Source organism: Perognathus longimembris, chromosome 16 (genome assembly GCF_023159225.1).
Source record: "Perognathus longimembris pacificus isolate PPM17 chromosome 16, ASM2315922v1, whole genome shotgun sequence".
In the NCBI taxonomy this organism is placed as follows: domain Eukaryota; kingdom Metazoa; phylum Chordata; class Mammalia; order Rodentia; family Heteromyidae; genus Perognathus; species Perognathus longimembris.
The window spans coordinates 9,710,554-9,736,032 of NC_063176.1; the positions used below are offsets into that span (position 1 = coordinate 9,710,554).

A 25,479-nucleotide genomic window follows, 5' to 3' on the forward strand; every position below is an offset into this window, starting at 1 on the left:
TGCCAGAATTTCACCTGTTCTTGAACAAGCCCCACATGGTTGAAGCCATAAATATTTTGGATTTTGGAGGTTTTGGGGGTGGGGAGTGGATCACAAGACATTGTGTATTTCTTCTTTTAAACTGTGATGTGTCACATAATACCACTCACATCATGTCCACTCTTCTTATTATGAGTTCTCTCAAAACATTTTGGATATTAAGCTGGTGGGGACTCAATGGTAGTGCCCAACAAACCACATGACTGCCAGAGGGGGAGGGAGGGAAAGAAGAGAGGGTGCAGGACAAAAGAGAGGGTATGTAAGAGAGAGAGAGAGAGAAAAAAAAAGGAAAAGGGGGAAAAAGATATTGGAGAAGATAAAGGAGGAAGAAAATGAAGAGGAAGAAGGAGGACAAAGGAAGGAAAGAATAAATTAAGAAAGAAGGAAGGATGAAAGAAAAGAATGAAAGAGAAAGAAAGAAACAAACAAATGAAAAAAGAAAGAGATAAAAGAAATGGAAAGTAAAAAAGGAAAGGAAAAGAAAAAGAAGAAAAGATAAACTTTTGTGTTTGGAAGCATCTTGGATTCCAGATGTTTGGATTAAGGAGACTGTATTCATAATGCAGTCCCATTTGACTTAGTATCTGCTTTGGGTCTTCACAATTGTCTTCAGTTCAAAACAATCAGTATGTTAAAGTGGATGAAATGGGAATGGCATTTTGTACTGCTTTTTGTAACATTCACTGAACTTCCATTGAGTATAAATATATGGACATGCAAGATATTTCAGGTTCCTTGGACAGCTCGTCATATAACTGATTTTTTTAGGCTATTCACAGAGCTGATCACATCCCAGAGCTAAGGTTCAAATGCCAAGTTTTATATGAAAAAAAAAAACAACAACTAAATGTTATCCACCTAGCAGAGAAAGTACTTATTTATATAGGGATGAGGGTGGGGATTTCCACTTCTGATTTACTGAAAACATATAAGATAGCCCCAACAGAAATGATAGGTGTCATACACCTATAGAACTTAAGGACAGAATTCACATTAGGAACTGAAAATCATATATAATACTTTAGTGAATTTAAATTACACGTCACAGGTAGAGTCTGAATTCAAATATAAAGTTAACTATAATGAAGCCAAGTGTAATGTTTCATGCCTATAACCCCAGCTGCTCAGGAGGTAGCCCTCAGGAAGGTCTCAATTCTCAGCCAGCCTGGACAGAATGTTAGCAAGACTTTCAACCCAACAATCAAGCTGCGTGTGGTGGACCACTCCAGCCATGCGGGAGATACAGTCAGGTGAATGCTGTCGGGGGTCAGCCTAGGAAAATAGGTAAAATCTTAAACAAAAGACAACCTGAAGGAGATAAAGGCTTCCTAGTACAGCATTTCACTTCAACCCCTGCATTTACCTTCTCCCAAAAGTATAATAAAATTACTTCTTGGAACACTTTCATAGCTCATAAAATTAGTATTTTTCAAAAGTATATTTTTATGAAACAGAGATAGGTATATATTATTATTTAGCATGTAGAATACAAAAGGTATCTATATAAAATCTAATTTTTTCACCTTTCTCATATTAAGCAGCTATTGAAATAATATAAATTAAATGTACATATAAAATAGGTCTCTTCTGCATTAAGAAAGAAGGTATAGTTGCTTTGTCTGTGTAGATAAATCCTTTTCATTAGATTTACATTTTCCGAACCATTGTGACAGAATATCTTGAATATATTCATGAATTCTTCCCATTATCTTTGTATACATTTGTTGGCTCACTTACTAAATGTGTCAACAGTGCAAATACTAAGGTAAAGCACAAAAGAATATACAATGATGTGAGAATCTTTTGATATGTGCTGCAAATTTTTAAGCAGTTTAAAATGATTTGGAGTTTAAATCTCTATATGTTTTCTATACATGTATTTATGTTAGGTAGTTCTTCAGAAATGTTTATTATGAATATATAGATTATGAGCCTATTTTATGTATTATATTTTTTAACAAGCATAGCGCCCAAAATTTTAGTATGAATAAGCATACATTTTAATATTTGTACATAATATCTGAGAATTTTCTATTTGAACTCTTCTAGGATTCCCAGATTTCTGTAGTAAATATATTCAGCCATTGAAATTTGGACGTAAATTTCTCAAAAGTAACCAAATAACCTGGAATAAATACATAGAAGACAAATAATCTATTTAGAATTCCTTAGAATTGTGTGTTCAGGGCAAGTACCCAACGAAATACTTAGCATTCTGTCTTGATGAGGACAAAGAAATCAAATATTCTGAAGTCTTCTGGAGAAACTAAACCTGCAAGAAAAAGTGGACCTGTGACTATTGCTAGACTTTTTTTTTTTTTGGGGGGGGGTGTTTTTGGAAGCTTGAAATCACGAATGATTCCACATATAAACACCCACGACAAAATGTAATTTGTAAATTAGGCTTCTGATGATTAATAATAATAAAGAATAAAACAGAAATATGAAAAAATAGTGTAATAAAAGTTGATACTTTGGAATCTTTTTGAACTTTCACATCCAGTTAACTAGGGCCTGGCCCTTCCAAGATATGTGCTCTACCTGCTGATCCTTGCCCCCAGCCTTTTTTCTTTTTTCCCCACCAATTTCTTCTTCCTTTCCTTGGACCACTGGCCCCAGACTCTGATTCTCTTATCTTTTCCTTCAGGGTAGCTGGGAGCAGAGTTGCATGCCTCCACACGCAGCTTATGTTTTGAGATAGGGTCTATGATTTGTCTTGGCTGACTTTGAACTTAGACGAAGGCCAGTCATTAAAAGGAGGGCTCCTTGAACACAAATGCTGAGATACATCAAGAGCTGATCTAAGAACTGTGAGAGGGCTTCCAGGAACAAAGTCCAATTTTAAACTCATGATTGCTTATTTCTCAAGTTTTTTATTTAATAGTTTTGGACCACAATTGGTGACAAATAACTGCAACCATGAAAAATAAACAAACAGACAAAAACTATGGATAAAAGAGATGACTACAGTTCTTCAACGTATTGGGCCTTGCTAGTGTTTGCTTTGCCCTCTTCATTGCAGAGCTATGAATAGTGCACACTGCATCACTGAGTCTACTCATAGGAAAAGAGAATGATGCTATACGTTGCTCCATTCCTGCCTGAGACCTACAAAATGATTCTTGTGCTCCGTTCCATTGTTTTCTCTAGTGATACTTTCAGTCCACTTGACTTTCAAATAGTTCCAATGGTCAGTTTCTATCAGTTGCTTCAAGCACAGAAATTGACAAGAGGGAAAGCAGATTCTAGCCTATCGTACTAGCATTGAATTTGAATGAAAGGAGAGTCACCATTCTAGATGAAACTTTAAAAGTTTGCATTTGGCTTTGAAACACTTCACAGGAAACAAGTAATTTGCTCCTTTGAAATAATCATCTTTAAAAGTTATACAACTGTAAATTTTTGATGGCCATGTTTAACCGGAAGTTATATGTTAAGTGAGCACTGAGTATTAGCTGTTAATGCTTTTGATGCAATAATATGATCCCGTTTTATTAAAAATCATTTGTAGACAACCAAGATCCAGTTTCTCATGTCTAATCCCTAGCGGGTGAAAATCAGGAAGGTGGTATCTGAAGATCATGGTTCAAAGCCAGCCTAGGCAAGAAAGTTCATGAGAGTTTCATCTCCAATTAACCAGCAACAAAGCTAGTAGCAGAACTGTGGCTCAAGGGGTAGAGTGCCAGCTTTGAGTGAAAAAGCTAATAAACAGTGTTCAGGCCCTAAATTCAAGCCCTAGTACCAACACACATATTTGCATGCACCTGTACATACACACAAATACACACACATGCACACATCACTTTTAAAGAAGTAATAGAATTTTTTATTTCAATCTATTTCACTAGTTGAGAGGCAAATTATTGAGTTGTAGTATTCTGTGGTGCTCAGTAGAGCTGGCATTATTTAGAAGCCTATTTTCCCATTGCTTTCCATAATAGAATATAAGCTCATATGTGTAGTGTATTGGGATGTATCTTCAGTGCCATGAACTATTGGATATAAATAAGCCATAACAATTAATCCGTTGCTTTACGTTTTGTCTCAGTCTCTGTAATAATTCAATGTTATGAGACTCCATAAGCCACTGAAGGATTACATTACAGTGATGATTTTTTGCCTTCTGCCCACAGTGCCCATTTTTTGTCTTTTGCCCACCCTCCATCGTGTTATAATCCAACAATGTCAAATTTTTCAGTGAAGGGTATTAATGAAAAGTAATTCTGGATTTGACAAACAGTCCCTGCTCTGGATTCCTAACACTTAAGCTGAATTTACATTAATTGTCCTAATGCATTATGAGCACATTGAGCCATATATGCATTACCTCCTAGGTGGGCCAACGCTGCTCTGGCACCCAAATTCATCACTTTGTTTTATTAAAAGGTCCTGTGTTGTGTCCTTACAGAATTACTGTGTATATGCTTGTCACAAAGGAACAGTAGCTGGAGCCAGGATGGGCACGTCCCTTCATGAGCTGGTCCTGGCACACTACGGTGCCATTTATCCTCACCTTGAAGAGCTGGGATAAATCAGTGGAGTGAGAAGAGATAGGAGTCTCCATAGACAGTCACGTGGCTTTTCTTCTTGCCTCTGCTCAGTGTCTGTGCCTGTGCTGGTGCCAAGTGGAGAGAAAGACAAATTAGAACTGTCAATGTCCTAAAAGGATTTAGACAAGAGTAGAGTCTTCGCTTCCTCACCAGCAGTACTTCACATCTGCATATTTTAACTAAAGGCTAATGTTGGTTCTATGCTGGAAAAAATGGTACTGAGGAAATTTGTATTTTTCATTTGTGTGGGTAATTTTTCCAGCTCATAACATATAATATGACTAATATGATGGATGCCTTCTTCCATCCCTTCCCACTGATTTTCCTAAACACGAACAGATGAGGAGCTGTTCTGAAATGTGATGTTGCTACTGTAAGGACCATCACTCTTTCTGGCTGTGTTGATTTATTCTTGCTCTTCAAGGCCAAAATATGAATGACACTCAGATTTGAAAGCTCAGTTCTGAGTTAATGCAGAAAGCCAGAAGATTCAGACTGATGTTCAGTGTTTGAATATCGAAACCCTCCTGCCTTTAGTTTTTCTCTTTGAAAACAGAACAGCTGATGAAAGTAAAATTTAAAACATGAAAATTAACAAAGTATATTGACTTACACATTCTGTAATGAGGAAAGGGGAACCTAGTAATATATCTTTTAGATTTTAGAATTGATCATGAAAAAGTGCTATCTTACTTCATTAAACAATTGTTTTGGTTTTTTAAAAAAGCTGTTTTGATGTGGATTCATATGGATGTAGTGGGGGTTTTATTGTGGTTGAATTTTTGCTTTTCTCTCTCTCTTTTTTTTCTATTGTTGATATTTGGAGACAATGACTGTACAGATCAGGCCGGCATCAATCTCATGATGCTCCTACATCAGTGTCCCAAGTGCAATAACTATTCTAAGGGCAACACTTGTTTATGCTCAACTTTGTCTTGATTTTCTTTGAAATCTTTAAAACTCTGTTGAGAAACACATATCAAATATTGAGATTTGGCAGAAGGCCTTCAATGAGTTAGAGTGACTATGTGATGAAATGAATTTTTTTAATTCCAAAGCAATTTTATAGTAATTAATGTAAAGTGGCTATATGACCTGGAATAGGATAAGTAGAGCAAACATTGTGAAGATATGTGAGCTCTCTGGTATTTTGATATGCACAGCTCATGCTGGATTCTTTCCTTTTTTTCATTAATGTAAAAGGAATAATACTGATTCTGGCTGTAGCACTTGGCAATTCGTTGTGTAGCTGTTTAAACAATGAGCAGCTGTATCACTCTTTATAGTAGATTATTTTGTTTATTCATTTTAAAAAGTTTTGTGGCAGTAGTATGGTTCAACAACATGCTTATGGCAATGAAGAAGTTAATTAGCAATATTGAGCAAGCCTTCACGACATGAATCTTAATAAGTAGCTCTAAAATATAATGGTAGTTATTCACAGATAAACAAAATAAAGCTCTGACAAACTTGGGAAATGATCTGATTATAAGAAGAAATCATTTCATTATTCTTTGACTTTCCAGCTTTTATAAGAATACAATAAATACATATTCATTCACATACTGTTGAGAATGACTGCCATTTTTTCTTTTCTTTTCTTTTTTTCCTTCTCTACACCCAAGAATTATGTGTAGAAAATGAATGCTTCCTTTCGCAGAAAAATAAGCAATCATCTTTTAATAATAAATTCACTATGGTAGAAAATGAAGGCATTGCCAGTAAAAGAGTCAGACAGCTCTCCAAGGATACTGGAATTCTATAAGCTTTCTAGTCCAGAAATATTGATAGGCACAGTCTGAGTGGCTTGTTCTGCTTCATTTTAGAGCCAAAGAAGGCTTAATTTGAGCACTAGGAAATCCATAATTGGAAAGAATCTCAAAGACACTGCTGATATTTTCCTCTAATTATAAGTGAGTTTGTTGTGTCATAAACCCATTTATGAACTCTGGACTTTGATAAGTAAAGTATCCCCAGGCTCTGCTGCCTCAACCCAGCTGTTACCAGAATTTTACTTTTGTTGTCTGAGCATTAGTGTCATCTGTCTTTGATAGGGTGATCGGAAAACACCAATATTAGAGCGGTAAAATTTGCTATCAACTATGGGTCAAGACCATGTAGAAGATAAATATGTATTTTTTTTCAAAATATAAGCGACTTGGTAGATGTTGTGATTTGTTTTGAGATTTCATTAGGACTGTGAGGTCACTGGGAACTGTGTCTCCCTAGTGGAGCCATTAAGACTGAGTGATGAAAACTAGTGGTGGATATGATTTCCATATATCTGAATTGTTTGCTTTTTAATGAGAATCAGAGCCACTTTCCTCTTTGTAAATGTCATCAATATGAATATCACATTAGTGAGATGTGCCAAAAGTTTTAAAAGTCAAGAAAAATTAGATTGCTGATAGGAAAGCCTTTCAATGAAGATTCTTTGCAGGATAAGTTATGACCAGACTCAAAATATTGGATTACATTCATCCAACAATAAGAATTTATTATGCCCAATACACTTTACTGAATGCTGTGGAAGATAAAATTAGAATCTTGGCTCAATAGGTAACAAATGTATTATTGAGTTCTGATGGCAACACGCTTGTAACCAAGACATGCCAAGTAATTAAATTTCTTATTTAATAACATTTATGAAATTAATAGTAATGAGTCTTAAATAATAAATTCAGTAAAATTCAGGTTTGACACAAATTGGTTCTTATTTAAATGAAACATTTAGCAAAATCTCATAAAGAAATATACATTGGACTAGACTCAGTAAACACACACACACACACACACACACACACACACACACACAAAACTATATGGGATTGCCAATATTTGAAACAGTTTGATGTTTAAAAAAGTAGTAGAGCACTAGCTTTGAGCAGAAAAGCTTAGGGAGAGATCCCAGGCCCTTAGTTCAAGCCCTATAATCAACAAAAAAGAAAAAGATATATTGCTTTGTGCTTTGCTAAAGAGAAATATCAGATTCAGTAATCACTTTTTGCAAGGTTTATAAGGCATATCTGCCTTTATACACATGCATTTTATTCATTTTAAGCCATATTTTTTTCCTACAGAATTTAAACCATATTAACATTTGTTTAGTTTTTCTAATAATATGTGGGAGATTATGTAGTGGTAATAGCATACTAAGCTTTCTTTTAATTGGCAAGTTTGAACTTTAAGTGCTTAATTAGTAGTTCCTAATAAAAATGACTAATGGTCGACTTTCAAAGAATTCTCCAAGGAGTGAAATAAGTCATTTCCAGCAAAAGGTAATTAATTTTTAATTATTTTTACCTTCTCCAAAATATGTTAATATACTATAAAATTCATTCTATAAATCCAGTGGAAAAGGTTGCGAAGTTCACTGAAAAATTGTTGCATAATCAAAACTGAAATGTAAAATATGAAGTACAAGTGCATAAATGAACCTTACCCTTTTCTCAGAGCCTGTTGTTAAAAATAGAGTAGGACTTTTCCTGTTTGAATCCTTTAGATAATGAGTCATTCTGCATAGCTGAATTTTGTAGCTAAATTTGTGTTAAAGCAATAAGACATTGAAGAACAATTTTATTTTTTTTTTAAAAAGGCATTTCTATAACTTTTAGACTCTACATTCCTTTTTTTAATAGCAAATTTAATTGTAATTTTTCCTTGGTCACTACATAGTACCGTTATGCTTCTGTGTTTTGACCTGTCCTATATAGTTCATATTTAAATTCCTGAAATCAAAACCAATATGTTATCTTTAAAGTTCTAAATTAAATTTTGCAGTAGTTCATCCCTAAACCATTATTTTAGTTCAACCCTTTATCTATTTAGATTTTAGGATATATTTCAACCCAAATCACATGCAGGTTTGGCACCCTCCAATCCTGCCAGTCCTCATCTATGAGATGCTGTGTGGGTCGGTGAGTCAAATGTAGGCTCTCCTCTAGCTCTGGAGGCTGGAAACCTGTCCCTTCTTGAAGCAATGAGTTGCTTCCTGTCTCAGCATACTCCTCAATTTTCACCATCAACCTTAAAACAATAATGTGAATACAGTGGTCTATTTTCTTAACTCCTTCTTGTTTTTATGGTAAATGCTGTGAAAACTCTCAAAATAAATCTGGCCGTGGCAGGTGGTCTGAGCCACAAATATTTGGTCAGATTTTAACCAAATGTCTACTATGAAAATGCATTGTCCATATTTAATTTCAATAAAGAGTATGTTAAAGTGCAATGAGAAAACGTTTTATATACAGGAAAGGAATGAAGAAGGTTCAATGGCCAATCCAGTGAAAATCTATTTTGTAAAAAGGATGCATTATTCCCTCTCTAAGCTGTCATGACCAACTTTAAAATGATATAGTCATGGTTGATAAAGTTATATTGCCTTTAAGAGAACCAGGTAATTATGTATGTGTTATTGGAACAATTGCTAACTTATCAACTAGGTTAGCTCAAAAATGTATTTTATCATTTCCTCTTCTTACAAATACATTTACCAATGGTGTGAAAAAATCATTGTCACCTGGATATTGGCTGGAGGGTAATTTTATCCTTGCAAGGTAAGAACATAAGTAGATGATGCATTATTGCAGAACATTATCTTCAGCATATTTTCTTCTTTAGGATTTTATGCCTTTGTGATACCCTTTACTAACATTTCGTAGGAAAAAGGAAATTTTGGCTGGTAATACTTTCTTACAAGGCAGTTAATCCATCGCAGCACAATTTGTCATAGCTAAAATATGGAACCAACCCAGATGCCTGCCCCTCAGTAGACGAATGGATCAGGAAAATATAGTACATATACACAATGGAATTTTATGCCTCTATCAGAAAGAATGGCATTGCCCCATTGGTAAGAATATGGAAGAACTTGGAAAAAATTACACTAAGTGAAGTGAGCCAGACCCAAAGACACATGGACTCTATGGTCTCCCTCATAGGGAATAATTAGCACAGGTTTAGGCTAGTACAGCAGAGGATCACAGGAGCCCAATAGCTATGCCATTATGAATGCATAAGATGATGCTAAGTGAAATGAACTCCATTTTATGGAAATGAGTGTTCATCATGCCATGTAAAACCATATCTTCTTATGCTGATGATCCTCTTGTATCCCCTTCCTGTGGTTGTCCCCGCACTATCACTGATCTTACTATCTGATCTTAGTACCCTGGATATTGTATATACCAGTATTAGAACGAGGGACGTGAAAGAGAATATCAAAATCGAGAGACAAATGATAAGAAGACAAAGACTCCAAAAGCAATACTTACAAAACTGTTTGGTGTAAACCAACTGAACCACTCATGAGGATGGGGGGTGGGGGGGCAGAGAGGGAAAGGGGGAGGTGGGAGGGAAGAGTGAGGGAGGAGGTAACAAATAGTACAAGAAATGTACCCATGGCCTTACATATCAAACTGTAACCCCTCTGTACATCACTTTGACAATAAATAATTATTATTAACAAATTATTATAACAAAATTATTATTATTATAACAAAATATTATTATTATAACAAAAATTATTATTAACAAAAAAATAAATTAAAACAAACACAAATGTATTGTGGAAAAAAAAGAAAACAAAAAGAGAGTACCTACTTTTTTCATAATGACTGTTATGCTTCCCCCTGAATTTATTTAAAAAATGATATTTTTATAGTCATAATTCCTTTGTAATGGTCTATTTCTAATTTGAAACAGAAGAAAAATACAGGTTCCTGTTATTGAGGCTCCCAGAAAGCAAGCACAAATGATTGTTGCCTTGCCTGAAGATAGTCTCTCAGATGTACTTGGAGATGATTGACTCTCTTAAAGAATAGGGTAGCAGTGTTTTGAGAGGCACTTGGTCGTTTGTAAGTTGCAGAACCTAAATGAGGTAAACCATTAGGTGATGGTTACCTGTCATGTTTGTTTGTGAACTAATGACCATTTTGAGCATAGATATTAACTGCAAATTATTCTAAAGAAAGGCACTTATTACTGTGGCTTTCTCAATTACTTTCACATGAATAACTCCTTATCTCTTAACCTTTTTTATGCCTAAGCAGCTCAGAAAATTCCTCCACAATAAATGCATTTTAGATGAATAGTTTTATCTCTCAGGTTACACAGGAGAAATTGAAGCGTTCTTCGCGGGATCTTTTTGTATATCAAACAGAAAATAATGGCTATTTTCTAGAAACATGAGTTTTGTACTCAAAAGATTAAAAAAAAAAAAAGAATGCACCCAGTATGATCAGAGACAAACTAGTGATTAGAATTCTCCATTTTCATTTCTTTACATTCAAACTTGACCTTGAGCAAATCGTGTGAACTTCATCATCATTTAAATGTGGCTAGAGAGAATATATAATGCTAAGTAGTAAGATAAAAATACATATGTAACGAAATAAGTCACCTTTGTAGCTTATAAACTACTATCTACTGGGATTATTTTCAGCTATTCACAAAGGATCCTCATCACTTGGTAGAACTATGTATACCTCCCTGAAAAAATCCAGTAGAGCTACTCATCAGGATAGGCTTACTTCAGTCCTTATTCCCACTTTTCTTTTTTTTGGCATGGAGAGCAGGATATATTTCTTCCTTTTTTATTTCTCCCTACTTTATCATGTGATAATAAATTAAATCCTTCAAAAAATTAAAGGTTCATTTGTATTTTACAAGTCTAAACAGGTTATTCTGGAACCATTGCTGCCTGTCATAATTCCACATCTGCTATACTTCACAAAGTCATTCAGCTTTTTTCTCTCAGTGTATCTGATAGTTCCCCCTACTCCCATCCTGTGATAATACTCAAACTTCACCAGGGACATTATTTTATTCTCTTTGTTATTTTCTTTTCCAGCACTACGATTTGAACTCAGAACGTCATGCTTGTTGGTCAAATACTCTACTTCCTGCTTCATACATACCTCCAGACCTTTTTTTTTTCTTCTTTCTGTTCTGCTTAGTTTTAAAAATAGGGTCTCGCTTTTAGTCCAGACTAAACCTCATCCTCTAATCTACTCTTCCTGACAGAGTGGGATAACAGGCGTGTACCACTGTGCCCAGTAATTTCTGTTGAGAGGAGAATTTCTTGTTCCAGTGACTTGGTACCATGAGGATTTCTAGACGCAAGTATGAAGTATATGAGAAAGTGGTATTATGGAACAGATCTCATGCAGAAGGTCCCCCTTTAATGGAGATAGGAGAAAGATAAGAGTATAAAGGAAACAGCATAAGACCACAAGTGTTCATAGACACAGACTATAAGGTAAGGAGTTGGATATAAAACAAGAGATGTAGGCAAGATCAGAAATGCTTACATTTCCCAAACACAAAGAGTACTTTCTAAGTGTGCTCTTTCTTATGTTAGCCATGCCTCCCACCTAATTTTTGCTAGTTGTTTTTTCAGATAGCGTCTCACTTACAACTGACCTGGGTTTAGGCCTCCTGATAGTTAGTTAGAAGGCTGACAGGTACCATGTGCCAACGTGTTCATTTCTTTGTGGAGAAGACTTTTTTTCAGGCTTTTTTGTTTCAAGCCTGCTGTGTTTCAAGCCTGTTGAAACTCAATCCCCCAAATCTCAGCCACACAAGTAGCTAGAATTACAGGGGTGAGTCACTAGCAACTTGCTCATGTCAAATCCATCTAAATTGATATCTTATTTTTTGTCATGATCTACTTATATGTCAAATTTGCATGTGTATATATTGTTATTAATATTAAGAATGAACATATTATTATTATCTGTTTTTTTATTTATCTATAGTAGACTCATTTTGTGGGTTTGGAAAACCCATTGGATCATACCAATCTTTTATAAAGGGAGGCATAGACTTCAGGTGCACTTTGCAAGTTGGGATGATGGCAAGTCAATGATATTTAGAATCTGTACTTTAGTCTTTATTATTTGCTTTCTAGTTCATCTTCGCCTTTGACCTTCAGGACAAAATCAATACCATGCTTTAAAACAAGACAAAAAACAACTGTCATAAACTCCCATCCTATTACCTTGTGTTACGTCTGCTAGTTAAAATATATATATATATAACTGAATATTACAATTATTAGTTACCCATTTGAAAAACTTCTCCAAGCTAAAATCACACTAGAAATTCATTTGTAATCACATGGCACAGGAATTGAATATGTTAAGATTCAGCAAATGATAAACCTGCACCCATGGGAACACCAATAATACTCTCCTATGTGTTTACTGAACCTGAGAACATTTATTGCTGTTCTTTCTGTCGTGAGGACTTTAGCTGAAAGGTTAGAAAGTTAATGTCAAGAATAGTAAGCACCATCCAGGCATTGGTGGATCTCATCTGAAACCTTAGCTACTCAAGAGGCTGAGATCTGAGGATCTCAGTTCAAAGGCACCTTGGCCAGGAATGTGAGATTCTCATCTCTAAATAGCCACCCAAAAACCTGTATTCCAAGCTATGAATCAAATGGTAGATTATCGAAGAAAAGTTAATCAAATCCCTTCGGAGACATAGATATTTTACTGTGGTAATTAGGAGATGGGATGCGGAGATGATATTGTTTGGTGAGGATCAAAGCATTGTGTTTAATTGAGGAACAGAGAGTAAGATAGCTGCTTTGAGGTTTTGTATTTCTATTTGTAATACCAGTGGTATTGATGATGGCTACTTCATAGTTCAGGGGTTAGCTAGCCACAGTCTGCAGACTAATCTGAACTCAGAATGATTAGGCATGGCCTATGATACAATGGTTTCTATATTTGCACTTATTTATTTATTGTTGATGTTTAAGGGGGGAAGTAGGAGTGTTTTTGCAGGTTCTTGGGCTTGAATTGGGGACTGGGTGCTACCTCCAAGCTTTTTTTTGCTTACGTCTAGCACTCTTCCACTTAAGCCACAGCTCCACTTATGGCTTTGTGGAGATAAGTGTCTTACGTACTTTCCTGCCTGGGCTGATTTTGAACCACAATTCCTCAGAATTCAGCCTCCTGAGAGTCTAGATTTACAGCAGGAGCCACTGATGCCTGGCTCAATGAGGATCTTTAAAATACTCAAATTAAATAAAACTATGAAAACTCCCCAATGATAGTACTTGTCTAAATATGTATTTTAATGGATAACTTTTTCATTTTAATCATTAAAAAATCATTTTAAACTGATTGTACTTGATTTTGTCTTCATACAGTATTTATTTTAAAAACTATGTAAGCCTACAATTATGCGAGGAGATATAGTCTTTTCAGTTATTAGTAGGTTTTCAAACTATAAATTTTGTATTCTCTATGTGTCCATTCTCCCATTTCAAATATTCTCTTGAATTTTGCTATTAGGTAAATATTTCTGATTTCATGTATAATTTTTCTAAATATTAGATGTTGCTGTACTAGGAGAGCAACCTCTACTTGCCTTCTATTTTTTGCCTATCTACAATATATAGATACATATGTATTTATTTCTTTATTGTCAAAGTGGCATTACAGTTTCATACACAAGGCATTGCATACATTTTTTATTTAACTTGTTATCTCCTCCCTCATCCCCCCCTCCCACCTTCCCCCTTTCCCATCTCCCTCCCCCCTCATGAGTTCTATCATTGTTTTACAGCATATAGTTTTGTAAGTATTAATGTTGCATTGGTTTGTTTTTTTAACCTTTGTCTCTCAATTTTGATATTCCCCTTCCCTTCCCTAATTCCAATACATGTATATATAATATCCAGGGTACAAAAATCCGTTACAGTAATATTAAAAGTAAAACCATCATGGGGAAGAAAGACAAACGTAAAAGGCATATTTAACGTGGTATGTTGAAAATACCAACAACCATGATAAACCACTTGTTTTCATAACTTGGAGTTCATTTTCCTTAGTATCATCTTTTTTGCTCATATGTATATAGCTATTGAGACATTGCAATCTTCTGCTAGGATTATCTTAGATGTGTACTAATTATTCCCGATGAGGGAAACCACAGATATGTTTCCTTGGGTCTGGCTCACTTCATTTAATATGATTTTTTCCAAGTCCTTTAATTTCCTTACAAATGGGCCAATGTCATTCTTTCTGATAGAAGCATAGCATTCCATTGTGTATATGTCCCATATTTTCTTGATCCACTCATCTACTGAGGGGCATCTGGGTTGGTTCCATATTTTAGCAACAACAAATTGTGCTTCCATGAACATAGTTGTGCTGGTGGCTTTAGTGTGGTCTTGCTTGTAATCTCTATTTGCCTTCTTTTCCTATAAATATTTTTTTAGTCATCCACTCACTTTTATCCTTAATTTAAGTACTAGTTGCATTGAAATGTAGCAATAAAAGAGTTGAGGTTGTAGGTCAGTGGCAGAGAAAAACTTGTCTAACGTGTACAAAATCCTGAGTCCCATTTCCCACTCTACAAAATAAAGAAATATAATATTACAAAGAAAAGAAACTAATGTAGAGACATAATAGAAACCATGTGATTCACTAAATCACTTATTAAAATTCAATAATGGAATAAGATAACCTTTTTATCAATATGAAAATATCTTCCTTTGAAATAAGAAAACAAAGCTGCACTACAAAAACATATGTGACATTGAGATCAATGAAATTCTATGGTATTAGTTCAAAAATAATTTTCTATCTTTGACAGTTTTGACTTTTGTGGTTATGACAATATAATGCCTAGTACCTCTAACGCCTTCTATTCTTTGAGTGTAGAGCCAAATTCTAACCTTTCCAAATCCCCTTGATTAAGACTGCAAACGTAAAAGTAAGATAAATGTGTCAGAAATGAACAATTTGCACAAAAGAGCTCAGATATTTTTTTGGCTGGCAGCATTTTAGTGCACAGAGGGGAGTTGTCAAAATTTCACTACAGGTAGTTTCATTCTATACAATGATATATTTTAAAATATCTTGAAAAGATAAGGTGATAAAATTCATTGTCATCATCTAGGGAAAATAGTCTATTTTTTTTTCTCTATATGCTAGCCTGTGTTTTACTCTTTGGGTTACTCTAATCCTGTTTCTGTCAGTTTACGTATACAACATCTTTGCATGGCATTTTCTGTATTTTGATATTTGGGAATATGAGTTGATCAGAATTAGCTAACACTGTCTGTGGGCCTCCCCTGGACATATTCCCTCATGGGTCATAGGCGGTTGATGAAAGGAGACTGCTCCTGTCTCATTTTTTTTAAAAGAATTGGTTTCACACACAAGTGTTTACAACCTTTTTCCCTTACTCATCCTCATTTTGTCTAACTAGTATTATACATGCAAATACCTTCTTAGAACACTCTATCCATCATGGAATATACTAACAATTTTCAATCTCCTCTGAACAAGTTGAAATCCACTTAGCTTATTAGATTGTCATTTTCTTCATTGAGGGCAACTCTCTAGTTAAACCCAAGCTTCTTCTTTTCATATCTTATGATCCTTTCATAGAGGTGAAGAGAAAAGCATTAGAATGCTGTTGCTCTTTCTAGGATTCTTGTTTCCTTATACTCTATTTTCAGCTCATGTGATCAAATATTGTCTGATAACGTATCAGAAGAGAGGAAAATAAAATCAAAATATCAAGGTTTTTTTTGTTGTTGTTGTTTGTTTTTTGCAAACTAGGACAGCCTTTTAAGGTGATTTTACAAACTGATAAAGTAAATAGAACCAGAGCAGGACAGCTTCGGGCTGTGCATTCAAGGGAGATGTTTTGCTGCGACTCTCATTTATACTTTTCCTTTTACTTGCTACTTTCTATGGTCTCCCAAGTAAACTTTAGCCTACTAGTTCTTTGAACTACTTAAAATATCACTGTCATCACTAATTAAAATATAAAGTGTTAAAATATAAAGTGTTATCCTTCTCCTGTACACACAATATGGAACATGGAAAATGATGGTAAGCAACAAAAGAGTAGTATGGTAGTAAGAATAAAGTCCATTTCAAGGGTCTTTGTTCCAGTTTTTAGAAAATATAAGGAAGATCATTATCGAATCCTGGCCACTTTTAAGGTCTCCATTTTGTAATTCAAGAGAGAACTGATACACTTTTCTTGAGGGAACATGATATTTTGCTCATTTGTTTTATGAAAAGTAAAATTTGGACTCCAAATTTTTCTTCGAGTTGGTGATATAAATGCTTTAGGCAGCTTGACGATGAATAACTGAGCACATATGCTTCTTTCTACCATAGTGGATGTGTGGGGGGCCATGACTAGAGTGTAAGAACATGGTGCCTGGATTTGAAGCCTGATCTCTACACACTGTCATATATCTTTGACAATACTCAAAACCAATGGACCTGGAGATACTGCCCTTTTAGAGTGGAAGATAACATTTGCTTTCTTTGGTGCTGCTTAGTGTTAGACTCCTAGAACATAATCATTTTAATAAGCATCCACCTTCATTTTCTAATATATGAGTTCCTATTTGGATGTTTAAAGTAGTATGAAATAAAATCTAGCCATTTAGGGAAAAGGCATGCTCTGACTCGTTTATCATTTTAAAAAATGTATTGTTTTAGCTTATCAGAATGTTTCCTAAAATATGTTTTTGAAACTTCATGAAATATTTTTAAATTGTGCTGGAAAAATTAAACATTTGTCATTTAACCACCAAGCCTATTTTTCATGCTTGAGCGAGGAAGAAAAACACAAGGTTTTATAAATTAGATTTCCTTCCATAAACATGATCACTTGAAATTTATCATGAGTATAAAGCCTTCCTTTCTCCAATGCAATTTCAACAGTGAGAACAATGTGCTGGTTTGCAAGCTAAGACATTTTATTGCATTTCAAATTTGTTGTTTTCCCCACTACATTTACTTTACTGAATTTCACATTAAAAACCTCACTTTTCATAATGTAACTTCTAAATTATTAGAGGTCAGAATGGCTTTATGGTTATTTTAAAAGAATGCTTACATGTTATAGACACATACCTAAATAATGAACACATGAAACTATGTGATGTCTAAGAACTGCTTCAACATATTTTGGGACAGATCAAGGAGCCTGCAAGGAAAGGAATGAAACTACATAGGCATTGACTTGACTATGGTTGAGTTATCTATTCTTTCATTAGTGAATTTCGGGAATTCTTCATTATTTTTTAACCACCTCTGTTGTCTGCTGACACCTGCGGTTTTGTCTCCTATCCCTCTTAATCCTGTGACCTGTGTCCTCTCCTCACATGCCTTTCACTCACCCCTGTCCTCCATAATTTACCTGTAGAGAGCCCCTTGCCCTTCCCGCAGATCTCAGATCCGTCCTGGTTGTCCTCGCCTGAGTGCGATGTCATTGCTGTGCTCTTCTTCTGTCTCACCTCTCTCAAGGTACATGTTACACTTGACTGTAGTTGCTTAATGCTGAACCTAGATGAAATCTGCCAGCAGCGAGATGATGTCATCTTGCTCACACAGAATCCCTAATACCGGCCACAGAAAAGGAAAGGGGATGGAATAAATGGTTGCTAAATGAAATATATGTGCACGCGCGCACACGTACCTTTGCTTCCTACTAGAATATCTCCTTCCCGTGTCTAGAAAATGAGAAGGCCTTTAGTGACCTTCACACCCCACCAAATGACTAACCCTCCTGATGTATCATGTATGTCCCTGTTTGATTTTATTTTTGTCCCTTTATCTTTTACTAAATTTACTGGAGATATGGATAATGAATAAGATGAAGAGAAGAACAGTCAACATTTTTTCAAAAAAGAAAAACAGGTTCCAAATTTTCAACTTTGCAACTTTATAAAATTTATCTTTTTGACTGATGTTTATATCAGCACCTAAACGCTCATTTTATAATAGTTTGTTTTGAGGACAAAAACAAAAAAAATGAAAATAAAATAAAATAAGCTGTTATAATATTATGTTTGCCTAATTTCCCAACACCACAAATAGTAAGTTGATCTCTAACTTTTTTTTAAATCACTAGCAGAGATCATTTTCAACAAGACATTTCACTTTGGGGGAGACAGCTTAGCTACTTGTAGAATGCTTAGCAAAATTTAGGGCTAGTGCTGCTGCTCAGTGGTAGAGGAGCAGTGGCTTGCCTCGCATGCATGAGATCCTAAATTCTATTCCCAGGAAAACTAAACAAGCAAACCGAAACTTCAGAAAAGAATCCCATATCCCATTCTTAAATGTAGTCTAAGGTTGGTCCCTTTACTGCTACATGAGATCATTATTGCACTTAGAGAGCAGAGAGACAAAACTCAGCATCATCCTAAAGGTTATTTAAAAAAACAAAATGGTAATATTAAAAACCCCAGGAGCAAAAATGTGGCATCTATTTTATGATCTTATAAAGGTTAAAAATATTTTATTTCCAGAGCACATTATTTAAGATCAGCAGTTGAAAATATAAAGCAAAAAAAAAAAGGAATAAAATCTGCCAAGAGAGCCATAGCTATTAAACTTGTTTACAGCATTATGTAGAAAAATGAAGAAAAACTGAGCTGAAAGAGAGTGAACCTGGGATCTTATGGCAGTAAAATGTGCTTTTAATTCAAGATTAAAAATCATGTTTATTTTCCTAATTGTTTGCCTCTCTGTTTCACTCATGTTTTTATCCATTGGTCAGTTGTGACACTTTTAATATTTCTGTGGTTGTATGTAGAATTTGAAATGAATTAGAACACTGGATCTGATACCAACATGTTTAATCCTTTAAACATCTAAAATGATTAGAATTATGCTTGTGGTCTGGCAGAATAGAGCTTAAAGTTAGAGCACTTACATGGTATTAACGTGTGGATCTTAACTGTTCCCCCAAAGACTATGTGCTAAAGGCTTGGTCACTAACTTTGGGGATATTAGATGTAGGCAGTTCGTAGAAGGAAATTGGAACATTACGGAGTATACCTGGGAAGATCGTTGTCTTTTTTCTCTTTTGCTTATAGGCTATCAATAATAGAACATTCTTTATCCCTTACTCTGTCATAATACATTTTGTTGCCTCAGTCTCATAAACAATGAGAATGGGAGCTACCCTGAATTGAATATTCTGGGTCCATAGCAACCTTCCCTGCTTTTAAGTGGATTTCACTCATGTCATTATCCTTGCAGTATACCTAGCATGCTCCAAACCCTGGGTTCCATCCTCTGCAAAAGGAAAGTGAGTAAGATTAGATTTGAGCCTTGGTTTCCTGTCAAAGCCAGATCAATCTCTTGTAATTTATTGCATTTTCCCTCTCCATTCCCCTTCAGCCCATTCTGTTCTTTATCTTGCCTTTAACATTTCCATATCATTGATGTAATTACATTTAATACTTACTTTCTCCCTCCTTTGACAGAAGACTATAAATTGTCACATGTGTTCACATGAGATGAATATAAAACACATAGGAAGGTACCTGTGGTTTCTAAATTGATTAATGCAGGAATAGATTTATAATAAAAACTAGTGAAAGTGTACTAACTACTTCATACCAAAGATTACATGTAAATGAATTTGTTTAGTGCTCAGAATATCCCTGTAAGGCTACCATACTTAAAATTCTACCATCCAAATGTGGTAATTGAAATAAAATGTAAGCGAGCTGATGATTATTAATTTCTTGAGTTTTATAAGTACAACTAGTAGAATCTGCATACCATGCTAGGAAGTCCTGTTACCAGTAACTCTCTTACCTCTATACTACAGTGCATTTAGTTTGTAGAATAGCCTTCTAAAAATAAAAAGAAAGCATGTCTTAATTAATGAGTAGTTCTCAACATTAGAGTGTCTCAAGATGCCTGAAAAAATCATGCCTCAAATACTTAGAAAATAACTCCTTTAGCCAGGAGTATTTTGAGACAGGGGAGCTACTGCCCAGAGTTGATCCAAATTCCCAACCTCTCCAGATGTCCATCTCATCACTCTAAAATTATGCTTTGGCAGTACACACTGTCAACTCTCCTTGTTCACCCAATTGCTATCGTTCTGTTGAAGGTATTTCTATGTTCAGATGTACAAGTGAAGTACTGACAGTAAAGAGAGAAAAGCCTATTTCCTTTACCATGTGGTGCTCAAATATTTTCTATATTTGAACTTCAGTAGAAATGGCATAGCGTTCCACAATGAAACAGGAAGTAAGTGAAAAAAAGTTGAAAACAAAAAGAGATTGGAGATAGAACAAAGAATGGCTTTTTCAGGATCTATAATAGCCTTTTGGATTTTGCTAAACTGCTGGGTTCTGTTGAGCAGACTCTTGAAAATTGTCTACATCTCTGGCATACCTTACATCGAATAGTTCACATTTTCTTCCTTTCAGCAGACCATTTTCTCCCTCCCTTCTCAGTGCTAATGAACTATAAAACTCTAGGTCCAAATTGTCCATTTTATCTCCTGTACACATTTGAGCTGATGGACTGTTCATTAGATTTCAGTGATCTTAATGTTTCAGAATCTGACCAATCCTGATTTTACTATTGCATGATAAAAACACAAAAATAACTAAGCCTATGCAGAGTATTTGCAATAATCTAACAATCTTGTTAAACTGATGAGACTGTTGCTCGGAAATGTACACATAGAATTACTGAGTGACGTGGCATTTCAACTACTAGGTACCTAGCCAAGAGAAAAGCATACCACGTGTGAGCACGAGATGTCTTAGCATCAGTGTTCATAATAGCCAGAAGTTAAAAACAACCAGAAAGTCTCCCAGTAATTGAGTAGAAAATGAAAACATGAAATGTCTATACAATGGAATGTTATTTAGCAACAAAAAGGAATTAAGTTCTGTTTCATCCTACAACATGGATGAATATAAGAAACATATTAACTGAGAAAAAGACACTCACAAAAGATGATATACTGTATTATTACATTTATGTGAAATATCCAGAATAGGAAAATCTATAGATAGAAAAGTCAGATGAGTAATTGCCCAATAAGTAGATAAATGGGGAGAAAAGGAAGACTGACTGTTAATAGATTTGGGATTACTTCTTGCAATAAAAACAAACAACAACACACAAAAAACGTGCTCTAAAATGACTTGCATTCTGGGTTGCACAACTTTATGAACCTGCCACAGAACATTGAACTATATACTTTAAGTTGTAAATTTTACAGTCTATGATTTATACCAGCAAAAAGAGAAGAACAAATGCTCATGAAATAATTTAAAAAATGTATTTTTTCAGTGCATCTAGCTTTCTCTAGAGAATAAGGAAAGCCAGAATTGATAACTATTTCAGAAATATCTATCAAAACATTAATGCATGCATCCTCTCACCACTTTTAAACCAAAGAAACAATCCAGACTTTCGCTCCAAAAACATTCAGTGAATATTATCAGAAAATTTCAAAATTTAACCATGAGAGGAAAAATAGATACTTACACATAAAATGAATGGGGGGGGTGTCTTATAGACAGCTGTGAGTTTTCAGACTACACACAACCCTCTCTATTTTCTGATGCCTCGCATTGAGGAAGAGTGAATGTCTCTCAGAATCACTGCCTTAGTTAGCCACAGAAAGTAATAGGGATTATTAGTGCGTATCTATTTTTATTGAAAAATAGATAAATACCACTGCCTTAAAGTGTAAAAGTAATCGTTTTGAAGAATTTGATTAGTGCTAATCCACAGCAATGTCCCTCATTTTTTAGATATTTTTGTTTCAGTTTTATTTTCTTTTTCTTTTTAAATGTGTGTTGTTTCTAGGGCTTTAACTCAGAGCCTGGGTTCTCTCTTAGCTAGTTTGTTGAAAGTATTTGCTCTACCACTTGGAGACGGAGTTACAATTCTGGCTTTTCGGGGATCAATTACAGTAAGACTCTCCTATATTTTCCTGCCTCAAATGTCTTTGCACTACCTTCTTCAAAGTCAGCCTTCTGAATAGCTAGGATTACAGGTGTGAGCCATAGGTCCCAGCAAAATTTCTAGTTTTATTTTGTATACCTGCGTTCCCAGTCAGTAAAACAAAATCTCTTTCTGCCTTTCTGTCTTTCATCTAAAGCCTGGCATCTCAACCATTTCCCTCTATTGTGGCTTTCTCTGTCATAGGCTATCTTGGAGTTTGTTAGATTTTCTCCTTGGAGCAAGAAGAAAAATTACAGCAAGCCCACTTCAGTACAGGACTGTTAATACTTTCATCCCATCACCTATTTGATATTCCTATTCTTCCCAGCTTTCTACACTGTAACATTGTATCTATCTGAACTTTGTTTTTAGCATTTTTTAAAAAATATGTTTATTTTAGAGAATGACAGCTCTGAACACTGTCACTTATCAGGTTTGGAGACTTTGCAGACTTGGTGTCAAAATGCAGCTTGCCTTGCTCTGATTCACTGGTTGCATGTGCAAGCTGCTTTCCCAGATTGGCTTGTGTGATTTGAAAATACATGCACATTAGCAGGCGCAATCATAGTGCTGGTGATTGGATAAAAGTAAGCTGCTTTGTAGTTACTGCAGGGGAAAAAAGCCATGTTTTAGTAGTAGACATGAAATCGATATTATTTTATATGCTGAGGTTATTTCAAGCCCATAAAATAAAGGATACATATTTTTATTTACAGGAACCAGAGTTTTAACCCAATTCATATGTAATAATACAGGGCCTTAAAAATAGAAATATATTCTGCAGTCAAGTGTGTAGCACAGCTTAAGCGGTGGTTTTATAATTAAGGTAATCTGAAGTCTTTAATAAACAGTATTAAACACGGACTGCTAACAGTGCACAATTGGTAACATTCCTTTTTATAATAGTGCTTTTAGTATTCTGTTGAATTGCAGCCAGTGCATATGCAATATTCGATGTTGCCATTACAGGGGACTGTGAATATTACAGTCTCTCTGCTGTCAGTACTGCAAGCTCGAAAAATGCTGGGAGCAACAGCAGCTTTTATCAACAGGGAGCCATCTTAATTATTTGAAATGTGCCTCATAAGAGGAATCAGCAGAGTTTATTACAAGTCGAATATTACTTGAAATGGGAAGGTTACTCTAACTGTTATCATAATCTATGTATCATTAACTTTCCTTGTTTAGGAAAAGAGATTAACAGCCCTGTAAACGGCTATAGTAAATGCATGAAATACACCTACGTATTCCCATGTAGAAAGAAAATGGTGGGTTCTCTTCTTCTACCCCAATCTTTTATATAGAAAACAGCTTTCAAAAATGAACTGTGTAATTGTGTTTTCTTCTCTCAAAATCCTAATTGCTTGCTGGATCATAGTCTTGCTGTGTTGTCTAAGTTGGTCTCAACTAAGCGGACTGTTTTTTGTTGTGTTGTTTTTTTTTTTCCTTTTAATCACCATATTAGCTTTCAAATGAGCTTTACCCTTCCTTCCTTCCTTCCTTCCTTCCTTCCTTCCTTCCTTCCTTCCTTCCTTCCTTCCTTCCTTCCTTTCTTTCTTTCTTTCTTTCTTTCTTTCTTTCTTTCTTTCTTTCTTTTTTCTTTCTTAGTCAGTCATGGGGCTTGAACTCATAGCCTTGGCTCTGTCCCTGAGGTTTTGTCCTCTACCACTTTGGGCTACAGCTCTACTTCCCATTTGCTGGTGGTTGTTTGGAGATAAGAATCTCATGGACTTTCCTGCCTGGGTTGTCTTTGAACTGTGATCCTTAGATCTCAGCCTCTTGAGTAGCTAGGATGACAGGCCTGAGCCACCAGCACTGAGTAGCTTTAGCATTTTTGACTTCTCTAACAAAAGTATATCACGTACGTGTTGTGAGCAGATAAGCTGCTTTGCTAGGAAGTCTGGAAAGACTTCTTTACCTTGCTTTCTCTACTGTGGTTGCTCTTAATTTTCCATCCAAAGCAATAAAAAAGTTAGATTTTTTTTTCTATTCAGATAATGGATGAAAACTCTCGAGATACTAAGTGATAGATAATATATAAGAGTGCTTCTGAACACTAGACACTTAACGTCTGTTTAACAATAAAAAAAAAAAACAGGGAGTCTGTACGTCTTTGAAGTTTTCTCTTCCCTTTTTTCTCCTCCTAAAACATTGGTTTCTAGTTAGTTTCTCTATGCTGAGGATCAAACACAAGACCAACTAATAGCATTTGGGGCCAACCTCCAACCCCATAACACAAAGTTATTTTACAACTTAAACCCTGAAAGAAAAAAAATTAAAATGTGATGTGTTTGGGTGGGACATTTTGTGTTTGTGTATGAACACATCTGTCCACACTTTAACTACTAAATCAATATGGCATAAGATAATATGACCACTTAAAACCAAAAAATAAACATATGTGACTGCAATACTTTCTTCATATACATATACATATATATATATAATTTTTTTTTTTTGGTGTGTGTTTCCACAGGACAGACGCATCATGGACAAGTTTCTTACATCTCTCCACCAATTCACCTGGACTCTGAGCTAGAAAGACCTCCTGTGAGAGGTAAGTAATTCTTTATGTAAAGAAGAGAACGTATTTGCGTACTTATCCAAAGTACTTATCCAAAGTACTTCAGCTTCAAAGAATGAGGATGCATAATTATTGGTGGTAAGCTGATTTGAGTAGCAGCTCAGATTGAGAGATCAGTAGATAACCATTACTATTACATTTCTTTATTCATCCATTCATTCACTCATGTATTTATTGTAGTAAGGATTGAACTCAGGGCCTCCCTCATGCTAGATGAATTATTACCATTTGAACTATGTTCTAGCCTTTTTGTTTGTTTGTTTTTGAGAAAGGTCTCTCTCTCTCTCTCCCTTTCTCTGGGCTGGCTTTGAACTTTGCATCCTCCTGCTTCTACAGCTCAGTATTATAAGAATAAACCACAGCTCCCATTCTCCTTCACTATTCTATTTTCTTTTTTCATTATCTTTTCTCAGTGAAAGCCATATTGATTGTTTTATTTTACCCTGGGAAATTAGTGTTCTCATATCCTTTTCAAAAGTCATTTTAGTACTAATGTAGTTACTTTGCTTCAAAGTCCTATCAACTATTTTTAAATTGATACCAATTT

At 35.1% G+C, this 25,479-nt stretch overlaps 1 protein-coding gene across 5 annotated transcripts in view; it reads left to right on the forward strand.

Annotated features, from left to right (window-relative positions):
- Adgrl3 (adhesion G protein-coupled receptor L3) overlaps window positions 1–25,479 on the forward strand; it is a 648,664-nt gene that overhangs the window by 413,347 nt on the left and 209,838 nt on the right. For all 5 annotated transcript variants that reach the window (XM_048363857.1, XM_048363853.1, XM_048363854.1 and 2 more), the window contains one exon: window positions 24,825–24,905. In XM_048363857.1, the coding sequence (XP_048219814.1) occupies window positions 24,825–24,905 (81 nt within the window). The remainder of the gene's footprint in view (window positions 1–24,824; window positions 24,906–25,479) is intronic.